The sequence below is a fragment of the Vipera ursinii genome, assembly GCF_947247035.1.
Source record: "Vipera ursinii genome assembly, chromosome: 1".
Classification (NCBI taxonomy): domain Eukaryota; kingdom Metazoa; phylum Chordata; class Lepidosauria; order Squamata; family Viperidae; genus Vipera; species Vipera ursinii.
Window position 1 is genome coordinate 342,045,824 of NC_139512.1, and position 12,899 is coordinate 342,058,722.

At 42.2% G+C, this 12,899-nt stretch overlaps 1 protein-coding gene across 1 annotated transcript in view; it reads right to left on the reverse strand.

Annotated features, from left to right (window-relative positions):
- Nucleotides 1-12,899, reverse strand: part of MYL10 (myosin light chain 10) — a 50,300-nt gene that overhangs the window by 22,266 nt on the left and 15,135 nt on the right. Inside the window, exons 2-4 of the mRNA XM_083365414.1 lie at nucleotides 9,919-10,008; nucleotides 7,555-7,630; nucleotides 6,663-6,767 (exon numbers count right to left, since the gene is read on the reverse strand). Of these exons, the coding sequence (XP_083221540.1) occupies nucleotides 6,663-6,767; nucleotides 7,555-7,630; nucleotides 9,919-10,008 (271 nt within the window). The remainder of the gene's footprint in view (nucleotides 1-6,662; nucleotides 6,768-7,554; nucleotides 7,631-9,918; nucleotides 10,009-12,899) is intronic.

Below are 12,899 nucleotides of genomic sequence, written 5' to 3' on the forward strand. Positions count from 1 at the left end.
AATTGCAAGCGCTTTACTCTAAAAGCCCCTGTGGGTCACAATTGTCTGTGCTACAGCCGTGGCCTCATCAACTGATAGGCCTGTGCCAAATCTAATTTCTCAAAAGTGGTGCCACCCTGCAAAGATGCCAGGATGTGGCTCACCAATGGGACTGGGTATGCGTGCTGTTTAAGGGCCTGGTTAATTGTGTAATTAAAATCTACACATATTCTGACTTCCCCATTGGCTTTAAGTGGTGTTACAATAGGAGTTTCCCACTCCCCACCATCTACTGGTTGTAAAATGCCCTGTTCCACAAGCTTGTCTAGTTCCATGTCTATTTTGTGCTTGAGGGCAAAGGGGACCCTGTGAGGCTTTATCCTGATGGGAACCACGTTTGGGTCTAGTTTGAATGCTATTGGTGGGCCCGTGTAAGTTCCTAGGGCTGAATCAAATACGCCTGTGAAGTCCTCGCAAACTGACGCTAGACTCGCGACTTGTGTCCGGTTGATACCTGTTACTTGGATGCCTAGTGCATCAAACCAATCGAGCCCAATTAGGCTTGTTCTCTGGCCCCCTACTACGAGAACATCCAGGTGCCCTGAAAACCCCTTAAATTTAACGGCCAAGGTGGCTTCAGCCTTGACTGCGACTTTTGCATTCTGAAAATCTGTTAAAAGTATGTCAGAGGGCCTCAGCTTGGTCCATCTCCTACTGCAACTGCACTAAAATTAAATGTGTCCAGAGAAATAATGGAAACAGTGGAGCCTGTGTCCAACTCCATCTTACAGGGGACCCCTTGCAGCTCCACCTGAAGTCTATACTTGGCTTTAAGGGGACGTTGGGCCCAGTACGGCAGACACTTGTATGGCTTGAGCAAAACCCCACACTGAACGGCCCCAGGGCCCCAGTACCTCTCCTGGTCAAATCTTCCAACTGGCTATTTGATGGCCGGTCCCTCTGGCGACCTCTGCAAACTGATGCGATGTGGCTGGTTTTTCCACAGACCCGGCATGTGGCTGTCCGGAACCTGCAGTCCGAGCGTTGGTGGCGGCCGCCACAACCTGGACATCTAGGCAAGAGATCTGCCTTGTAAGTAGTCTCTTGCTGCTTGCTGCTGCGGAGCTGTTGGTCAGGTTGTCTGTGCAACTTGTCAACTTTGGTGTCTTCTTCAGAGTCCTTGGTGAGTTCTGCATCCTCATGGTGGACAGCTTCTTCACGTTGCATCGTTTTGGCGGGCCGGATCGTTCGGATGGCTCCACCAGGAGCTTCGTCCACCATGACTTCATTCTGGGCATCTGTGAACGACAGGACCTCTCTGGCAAAAAGTTTCTGCTGCAGCTATCGGTTGCGGAAGCCACAGACGAGCCAGTCTCGAAGTCACTCTTTGATGTCTGAAAATCGACACAGGCATGCGGCCTGCCTCAAGGCTGCAATGTACTTGGATGCGGTCTCTCCCAGCTGCTGTATTCATTGTTCGAAGGCGTAGTGCCATGCCACTGACATCTTTGGTTAGAAATCTTCTCCGAGCTTCTTCTTCAGTTCAGCGTAGGAGACAGATTCCAACGGCGTGGGCACAAACAGGTTTTCGGCCAGATCGAACATCACTGGGCCGCACACACAGAGCAGCGTCGTGGCCTTCAGTCCATCCTCTGTGATCTGGTTCACCTGAAGGTAGTTCTTGACCTGGGACAGGTACGAGGGCCATCCTTCTGGTTGCTTGATGTCGAATTCTCGCAGCCTTCTGACCTTGAGCATTCTGCTGGTCTTTGCGGCTGGATCTCAGCATCTTCAACTCCTGACTTTCCGTTGCCCAGGAACTGGTCCTCTGAGTGCATGGTCACTAGCGTGGCTTAGCTAGCCAACCATAGGGGGGGGATTTGCTTTTCCCACCAGGCATGCGCTGCCTCTCCCCTAATGACTTTCAGCATCGACGGAGAAGCAGGATCCCACCTTCGTCGCCAGTGTTGTGTACTGGGTTCATTGCGCAGGAATGAAGACAAGGCAAGTGAGTTCAGCAAAGATCATGGTTTATTGCTTGCAGGATCTGAACTAAAGAACAAAGCTGCAGATGCAGCAATTTATACCCTGGCCCCTAGGCGGTGGCCAATAGGTTTGAAGCAACCTATTGCCATGCTAGGGCAACCAATGGCAGCACTGGAGATGGGTTGTCTGAGATGCCGGGAGCCGTTAGCTAGCTCCCTGCTCAAGTAGCCTACCAGCCGTTACCACGTGGTATTAACACAGCAAGCCCAATACATTACACTCTATTCCAACCCCCTGCCCAGGAGGGCACCTTATACCATCCTGGACAAATGGATGCCCAATCTTTTCTTGAAAACCTCCAATGATGGAGTACCACAACTCCAGGAGGCAAGCCATTCCACTGATTAATTGTTCCCACTGCCAGGAAGTTTTTCCTTAGTTCTAGGCTGGATCTCTCTTTGACCAGTGTCTATAAAGATTCTCAGTCATCCAGGTCATGGTTGTCCCAAAGCTGCTTTTTCAAGAGGCAACTGGACTTTCTTGTTTTTCTCTGAAGATATTTCGCTTCTCATCCAAGAAGCTTCTTCAACTCTGACAGGATGGTGGAGAACATAAGGATTTATATTCCTTGCAGATAGCTGGTCATTTGCATTTTTAGAGAGTCATTGAGGCCACTTGGAAGTTTATTTGTGTCCTCAGGGACACCTGAGTAGTGAAAATGGGCATGGAGCCTTCTTGGAATTGCTGAAAGGACTGTATTGTAATCTGGAGATAGATGATGTCATATCCCTCCCCCTCTGTTGAGCAGTCCATCTGCTTTTAAAAGACCAAGGCCACTCTTTTAAAGATAGCAAAGTCCACATTTTGGACAGAGAGGACCACTGATTTGAAAGAGGGGTCAAGGAGGCCATCTATGTCAAAATTGAACAGCCCTTTCTCAACAGAGGGGAAGGGATATAACATCATCTATTTCCAAGCTACAACACAGTCCTTTCAGCAGTTTCAAGAAGGATCCACATACATTTGTACTACTCAGATGACCTTGATGACACAGATAAGCCTCCAGGTGCATCAATGACTTTCTAAAAGAATGCAAATGACCAGCTGTCTGCAAGGAATATGAATCCTTCCATTCCCCACCATCCAGTCAGAGCTGAAGAAGCTTCTTGGATGAGAAGTGAAACTTGAAAGAAAAACAAGAAAGTCCAGTTGCCTCTTGAAAAGGCAGCTTTGGGTCTCTTTGACAAGCTTTTACCCATTGCTACTTGTCCTACGCTCAGATGCTTTGGAGAATAAGTTGACTCCCCCATCTCTATGACTACTCCTCAATACTGGAAGATAGTTATCATGTCACTCCGGTCCTTCTCTTTGATAGGCTAGACCAGGGCTAGGCAACCTTGGCTCTTTTATGACTCATGGACTTCAACTCCCAGAATTCCTGAGCCAGCCATTTTGGCTCAGGAATTCTGGGAGTTGAAGTCCACGAATCATAAAAGAGCCAAGGTTGCCTGCCTCTGGGCTAGACATACCCTGTTCCATTAACCATTCATCATAAGTAAACAGTGCTACCACTAAAGCGGCTTCTCTCAAAATTGAAGCAGGAAGAAGAGGTCCCCTGCCAGTCCACCAAACATCACTCTTCTATCTGCCAAACCCATGATCTGATTCAGCCCTTATAATGAGAAAAGGAGGGCAGGAGATGTCTGCCTGTTCCTCTGCTCTCACGAGACACACACTGACCTAAATCTTATTGGATTACCTTTAAATTAATAATGTCAATGCTGATTTATCGTATTTAGTCCATCCCTCATCCCACCCTCATATCTATTCAGGAGTTCTTGTTGTTGTCAACAGTCTACACAATCAACAATAACCATATTTGGAATGCTAAACTAACAGGCTGTTAATTAGCATTCTACAAACCAATCTGAATTAGGACTGATTGCTGGAACATTTGTCTTAGTAAATATTTCATTTTGAAATAAAGTAGTTCTTTAGGGATACGGAACGTGTCTGACCTAAACAGAACGGCTTTGAACACTTTCTCACATGATGGCCCTTGCAGAGAAAAATTAACAATATCTACCCTAACAAACTACTCTGAAATAACCTTTACTGAGCTCAATCACCATAGACAGAGGATTGAAGCCAAAATTTGAATGATCAGCCAGTAAATTGAAATTTAGTTGATAAATTTAAATTTAGTTGATTAATTGTTCTTCATAAAATATCTGGACTACCCACCCAAATATCAACAATCTAAGATATGCAGATGATACCATTCTAATGGCAGAAAGTGAAGAAGAACTAAAGAGCCTCTTGTTGCAAGTGAAGAAGGAGAGTGCAAAAGTTGAGTTGAAACTTAACATTAAGAAAACCAAGATCATGGCATCTGACCCTCTCAATTCCTGGCAAATAGATGGGGAAGAAATGGAGGTAGTGACAGATTTTATTTTCCTGGGCTCCAAGATGACCGCAGATGGGGACTGCAGCCAAGAAATCAAAAGATGCTTGCTCCTGGGGAGGAAAGCAATGGCAAATCTAGACAGCACACTAAACAGTAGAGACATCACCCTGCCAACAAAAGTGCGTATAGTCAAGGCTATGGTCTTCCCAGTTGCAATGTATGGCTGTGAAAGTTGGACCATAAGAAAAGCTGAGCGCCAAAGAATTGAGGCCTTTGAACTATGGTGCTGGAGAAGACTCCTGCGAGTCCCTTGGACTGCAAGGCGATCAAACCGGTCAGTCCTAGAGGAGATCAACCCTGACTGCTCTTTAAAAGGCCAGATCCTGAAGTTGAAACTCACATACTTTGGCCACCTAATGAGAAGGAAGGACTCACTGGAGAAGAGCCTAATGCTGGGAAAGATGGAGGGCAAGAGAAGAAAGGGACGACAGAGAATGAGGTGGCTGGATGGAGTCACTGAAGCAGTAGGCGTGAGCCTAAATGGACTCCAGAAGATGGTAGAGGACAGGAAGGCCTGGAGGAACATTGTCCATGGGGTTGCAATGAGTCAGACATGACTTTGCAGCTAACAACAATAACCCACCCTATTTACCCAAAAGGACGACAACCATACATTTAAGGCATTTCCAGCTCCACTACTCTGCCAAGGAAGACTATATAGGAAAATATATATATATATAAACATACTGTCAAAAATCTGTACAATACCCAGTTTCCCTCCTTTGTCAACCTGGGCTTGTTAACATTAACTGAAACCAATCTTGGTGATACCATCCCCTCTCAAATAATGTAGGCATGTGTCACACTCATATATGTGTGTGTTCGTATGTGTCTGTGTATGTATACCTGCCTCAAAGTTCTGGCAAATATGAAAAGATCAGGTTCTATTAGATGAACAATTAATTTGAATAGGGATTAGTGATTTACTGACTCTTCTTACTGGAAAGAACCTCGAGGAAATCTACAAAGTCTTAAGATTTACATTGAAATATATGGAGAAAGGCCTTTCTTCAAATGATGTGGTCCCATCCCATAATATTCTCATCTTGATTTATGCTCTTTGTGGACATGAACTACGGTTTCTCCTCCTTCCCCCCATTCAGGGTCATCCAGCAAAGAACAATAGTAGAAAATTCCAGCTAAGAAAAAAAGAGGCATGTTACATCCAAACAAATAAACCACATTATGGCTGAATGTGATGGTCTTTTTCCATACAAGATAGCAGTGTTCCAATATCTCAGGGGCTGCCAGAAAGATGAGGGAGTCAAGCTATTCTCCAAAGCACATGAAGGCAGGACAAGAAGCAACGGATGGAAACTAACCAGAGAGAGAAGCAACCTAGAACTAAGGAGAAACTTCCTGACAGTTAGAACAATTAACCAGTGGAACAACCTGCCTCCAGAAGTGGTGAATGCTCCAACACTGGAAGTTTTTAAGAAGAGACTGGACAGCAATTTGTCCGAAATGATATAGGGTTTCCTGCCTGAGCAGACGGTTGGACTAGATGACCTCCAAGGTCCCTTCCATCATCATCATCATCATCATCATCATCATCATTAAATTTCTCTTCTCCTTTAATTTTGCTTTAGCATCTGAGGCAAAGTCTGCATTGTGTAGACACAGGTGGTAATCTGATCTCTTCATAAAGTGGCTTCTGCGGTAGGAAGACAAACAGTAAGGCTACTCTTCAATAGCATCTCTGGACCCTCAGAGTATTCTTCACAGCCCAACAGACTGTTCTATTTTTCTGGTTTCTGATCAGGAAGCTGACCTTTCAACAAGGCATTGGGATGCAATCATCCACAATCCTGTTCCTCACGAATACATAGGAACTTATATGATAACCAGAAGCACTCTGGGAAATAAAGTTTAAGTAGGGTGCTGTACTCTATAGCATCTCAACCTCCCACTTAACTATGCTTTTCTTTATTAAAATAATCTAAAAAAAGGAAATTCAGGTAGTTTAGGGAAGTTGACAATGACCAAGGGAAACTTTCATTAATACGGTGTCCCTGCAAGATTTGATGAATATACTCTTTTAGATGTATTTTTCATTTTAAAAGTGGACTCACTCAAAGTTTGGCTAAAGCTTAAGTTAGCCCATGATTTTGCTGTGGGAAAGATACTATACTCTAGGACAAATGAACATGTAGACAAAAAGACAGCTATTGTGGGTGGAGAGAATAGACCCATATTCCACATATGCCATTCTCATCTGATTACTCCTTACCTTTCAGTTTCTCACCAAACATAGTAAGGAAGACAGTAAAGTTGATGGCACCTGGAGCTTCCTTGATCATTGCTTCCAACTCTTCCATTTTAACATTCATACGCCCTGTGATGTAATATTCTGATTATGTACTATAAAAGCCAAGGAAATATCAAATGCAGTAATGAATAAAGTCACTATTGCCTAGGAGAACAGAAGATACCGGTAATTGTTCAAATGTTAGTAATGTTACCAGGCCAAATAAAGCTTCTATATATGAGAGGCCGTTGGTGCTCTCTGAACTTGCTTGTTTTCTTGCAGATGTTCGATTACCAAACTAGGTAAAATCATCAGTACACTGATGATGTTACCTAGTTTGGTAATGAAATGTCAGCAAGAAAACAACCAAGGTCATAGAGCACCAAGGGCCCTCATTCCAACTCTGAGTTACAAATATTCTCCTCTATTGCTTCTATATGTGTTCTATATTTTGATATTTCAATTTGACTATCTAATTTCACTGAAGTTATTAGACTAACTACATAAACTAATTCTTCTTGGTGAATAAGCTGGCAACTCTTGGCTATCAGCTGTAGCCGCCCTGTGCTACATGCAAGATCCCCTGCTAATGATAAGGACAGTGTCAATCAATTTTAGCATGATTGGCCAGTATTGCACAAGCTCAGTTAAACTCCAGTTTCCCCCATCCATGTATATGCTGTTCCAGGCAATTCAGGATCTCTAACTTACAGGCTGTCTTCACTGGCCAACATACTGCTGCCCATATACCAACTAAGAAGTACTTGCAGTGTGCTGCTACACACTCAGTATAACCCCTCCTCCGAAGAAACGTCTTTTAAAAATAAAAGGCTATCAGCAAATGACACATTTTTCTGTGATTCTTTGTCTTTACCCAGTGCGGCAAAAGTGTCTCTCAGGTCAGCCTTGTCAATGAAGCCATCTCGGTTCTGATCCATGATAGTGAATGCCTGTTGAAGAGCAAAATGTGAATCAACATTTGGAATCTTGCAAAGAACAAGCAGATCCAGAATGCTCTTCAACTCTTTGGATCAGAAGACAGGAGCCTCTGTACTTTAATGACCATTCAATGGTATAACAGACTTTTAAAAAGCTACTTATGACTTGTCCTCCAAGTTACAGCTGCCAACCTAAGCCCACAGTCATGTGAAGACATTTCAGACACTTGGCAACTGACTCGCATTTACAACTGGTTACAGTGGTGTCTAGTCATGTGACTGTGATTTACAACAATTTATATATTATGGCTAAAAAACACCCATTGGATATGCTGGATTCACTTAATGACCATGAGATTCACTTAACAACTGCAGTGACTTGCTTTATGACCACAGTTGTAAAATTGAGTTCGATCATGTGGTATCTTGAATTATGACTGCAATGACATGACCAGAATCCCAGGCTGCGTTGTGGTCATAATTCGAGAACTACCTGTAAAGCATCCCAGTCCTTACTCTGATAGTTGCTACTCCACCTTTTCTATGTAGCCTTGCAAGTATAGGCAATCTGATAGGACCCCAGACTGAGATAACCTGTCTAGAATGGCTCTCAAAACTTACTTGAGGTCAGGTGTAGAAACTGTGACAATACTTGCCACAGGGCCTTCAAATATTTTACAGAAAGATTCCTGCAGAATAGTTTAATTTCTTGCAACTTGGCCTTCTGTTTATAATCCTCCTTCTAGAGCACGGGTGTTAAGTTCGTGACGTGGCATGACTTTTTTTGCATTGCCGAAGCTGGGGTGGGTGCGGCCTCTGTATGATGCAACTGGGGTTGCCAGTTTGACACCCCTGTTCTAGAGTGTATGATAAATAAAGACTCCCTTGCTTAATTTTTGTTTTTTTAAATAAATATCCTGAGCAGTTAAATGACTATTAAATTGTCTAGCCAGGTTAAATAGGATGATGATGGTGGTGGATGACGATTGATGATATTAAGAATTCCCACAGTCACAAACAGGAATGATTTTTAATCCTTTTCAATTATCTCAGCACAATCTTAACCAATCCCACGATGCTCCCCAGGTGTGTTGGAACTGCAGTTCATATTATCCCCAGCTAGCAGGGCCATTATCCATGTTGGCTGGATATGTTGGGAATTACAGTCCATCACATGTGAATGGCAGATTTCAAATTTCAATCAAACCCCTTTGATTTAGCAAATAAAGCTTTAACTGCTGCTCTTTTGAAATGGCAAGTTATCTGTAAACCATCTGCTCTGCTTCATAAATAAGATGTACTTGCAGCATCAAACTGTCTCTTTTCCAGTCTACTGGATGTTAAGTTTATTATTCCAGAGCTAGGTTGGTTTCCAAGAGCCCTTGTTAGCAACCGTGTGATCCAAGTTTTGTCTTTTTTGTACAAGCAAAAATGTCACCAGTATATAGGACAAGGCTTCCACTGTGTGGTTGTGGACACAGCCTTGACTTCTTTGTGTTCTGCCCTCCTTACAGGATGCCGCTGCCATCCCCAGACATCCTGCTTCCCAGGACAAATGACATTACAGGTAGGGTTACAATGGAAATTGGGACACAATGTCCCATGATTGTGTTACTTAGCAGCTGCAGCTCTGGCAGACTTAATTGCCATCATTAAGTGAAGACCACACATATTAAGTAAGGATGTCATGTGATCACAGCTTCTGACTTCCTGAGGGCACTGACCTTGTGTGTGTGAAGTTGGCAGGGAATGTCACAATTCACGATTGTGTGACTATGGGGATGTTGCAATGGTTGGAACTGCAAGAACCTGTCGTAAGTACCACTTGTCCAGCGCTATCGTAACTTTGAACTACTGAACAAATAAACATTAAGTGAGGACTACTTGTAAGCCCTTCTCTCCACCATTCACAACTCAGAAATGGAAATGACCCACATTAGATGCCAGCTCTGCCTCCAAACTCTTTTGTCCTTCATAATAAAATTTTCACCTCACAGGACCATTTAAGAAAGAAAGACTCCATATTAATTTATCTTAAAAAGGTAAAGGTTCCCCCGCACATGCGTGCTAGTCGTTTCCGACTCTAGGGGCCGGTGCTCATCTCCGTTTCAAAGCCGAAGAGCCAGCGCTTGCCCGAGGACGTCTCCGTGGTCATGTGGCCGGCATGACTAGACGCCAAAGGCGCACGGAACGCTGTTACCTTCCCACCGTAGTGGTCCCTATTTTTCTACTTGCATTTTTATGTGCTTTCGAACTGCTAATCATTAATTTAAAATCATGAAGCAATGAATGGAATGTACCTCCTTAAATTCCTGAATCTGGCTTTGTTCAAACATGGACAAAACATTGGCACTGCCCTCTTCTTTCCTCTGCTTTGCCATTTTGGGAGCCTATAAATTAAAAACAAGAAGAATCATATTAAAGGAGTCATTTGTAAACCACCTTGAAGTTCCTGAAGAGCTCTTAATACCTGCTAAGGTCCTGTAGAAGGAATCACCTTGAGGAACAGGAAAAAGAGCCACTACCAAGACTTTGGTCAGATAAAAGGGATCTGAATTGGAACAGAACAGTAACCTAAGAAAGCATCTCAGACCAGACCCCTCAAAAAGATAAGGGAGGGAGGCATATTCAGACTTACAAGATTCTGTTATTGTAACCCTATAATAAAAGTATTAGCATTCATGACTTTGGTTTCCTAGTTTGGTCTATCTTGAAGGACTAACAGGTCCCTGATACACTGGTATGATATTGTTTCAACCAGGTCTCTGTTGGGGGTGGGGGCAGGGGGATCAAAACAGTTAAGATGGTGGCCACAGTCATGCAATCACATCTCAACCCTCTGATGTGCCATATAGAAATAAGAAAATAGAAAATTAACAGTAACCAGAACTATGATCAAATATAATGCAGTTCAAAAGCACTTTCCACAAATCCAAACCTCATAGTAGTTATTATTGGTGGTAAAACATATTACTTAATAATTTGATTTAATTAGCACCATTACTAACAGTTAATCTATTGTTAGTAGATTTTGTAAGTTCTAGTTTCTTTTAGTATAAAGTGGTTACCTATTTGATATTCCATTTTGCCATTAGAGTTAGAGAAATCTAGCTTTTTAATGTCTATTTTGCATTTTTGTGTGTTGTATAGATATCTATTTCTGTTTGCACAATTAGTTTCTAAGTGCAACATAATTAAAGTATTACTGTTGTTGCTACACTGTTCCACTGCTACTAGTAGTGATTTCAGAAACTCCTTAATGCAGATAACATACAGTAGTGGCCAAAATTGTGGGAACCTTTTGGGAAAAGTGTATTTTTGAGGTTTGATGGCTAATAACAGCATTTTGTTTTTGGAGTAGTACCATAAAATTATATATCAATGGAAAGATAATTTAATCAAGAATGCAATGCAACAAAGTTTGTTCAATTATCTGTACTGTACTCTATGAAAGGTTATAGCCAAATAACCAGAAAAAGGAAGCAGACAGAGAATGAGGTGGCTGGATGGAGTCACTGAAGCAGTAGGCGTGAGCTTAAATGGACTCCAGAAGATGGTAGAGGACAGGAAGGCCTGGAAGAACGTTGTCCATGGGGTCACGATGGGTCGGACACGACTTCGCAACTAACAACAATAGTGCAAAGAGTTGACTGGTCACCCAGGAAGCGATGTAAAATAGTATTATTAAATGAACAAGGCTACAGCTATAAAGAAATTAGAAGAAAAATTGGTGGAAACTTAACCAAAGGTGGCATTTCTACTGTACCCAAAAGGTTTACACAATTTTGGCCACTACTGTAGTTACATAGTAGAGTCATTAGATGGCAGTAGACTAGGAATGATGATTAATGTCTTTTCAGTTTCTCATTTTCCATTTGAATTTGTTTTTAGCAGCTTGTTTTATTTATTTATTTACTTAACAATTGTCTACATTGCCTATCCCACCTAAGTGGCTCTTGGTTGTTTACGAATAACAACGTAACATAACAAGATAATCTTTTGAAGGGTGCATGGAAGTTAATCTGCATATTCTCCAGTGCGCATGATTTTCTATGCCATTTGATCTGCATGAAGGTTAACAAGTAATTTTCTCTACTTGAATACATTTTAAATATTATTTTATTAATATATGCACTATGTCAGTTTTGGGGAGCAAATATTCTCTAGTCAATTTGATCTCAGAACTGCCTCACCAATCTTAGAGACAAATATAGAAGCATAACTGCCAAGTTAACCTGGGTTGTATATTTGTGAAATGCAAATTGATCATCATCGTCATCGTGGTCAGAATGGATGAGGCAGAAATTTCCCACTCTTGTGGGGTGGTATCAGCCCGAGAATTCTTTCCTCCTTATCGAAATTAGAGGAGTCTCTAAGAGTATTTTTAATTTCCACTCACCAAAATAATAAATCAACCTGCAAAGATAAAAGCAGGCTGAGCCAAGCTGTACTATCTTAGCCAAAGGTTTTGTTTTGTTTTCTTTCAAAGTTTAGGCTAGGTTTTCCTTGGAAGAATTCTTTACATTTTTCCCAGGTCAGGGAGTCAAGGAAAAAAGAGGAACACCTACAAGCACTAAATGTAAATCAGGGCTACCATTCAGAGCCATGGAAAGTCAGAATTAGTTCAGAACTAAGATGCCAAATAGAGAAACACACACACACACAAATACACTGCAGGTAGTCCTTAACTTACAACAGTTCATTTAGTAACCATTCAAAGTTACAACACAGAAGAAAGTGACTGATGACTGTTTTTCACACTTACGACCGTTGCAGCATCCCCAGGGTCATGTGATCAAAATTCAGACGCTTGGTAACTGATTCATATATACGACGGTCGCAGTGTCCCTGGGGTCATGTGATCACCTTTTGCGACTTTCTTATAAGCAAAGCCAATGGGGAAACCATATTCATTTAACAACTGTGTTATTAACTTAACAACTGCAGTGGTTCACTTAACAACTGTGGGAAGAAAGGTCACAAAATGGGGCAAATTCACTTAATAAATGTTTGGCTTAGCAACAGAAATGTTGGGCTCGATTACGGTATGTCGAGGCCCACCTGTACTTAGAATGTGAAGCGTGGTGAAGAGATGTGCCCGCTTGCCTCTCTTTGCGGCTCAGTTAAATCACATGCTAGAGATCCATTCAGATCCCCAGGGCTAATTTCATTCAATGATGCTGATGCTGATGCTGATGCTGATGCTGATTATTATTATTATTATTATTATTATTATTATTATTATTATTATTATTATTATCATCATCATCATCATCATCAT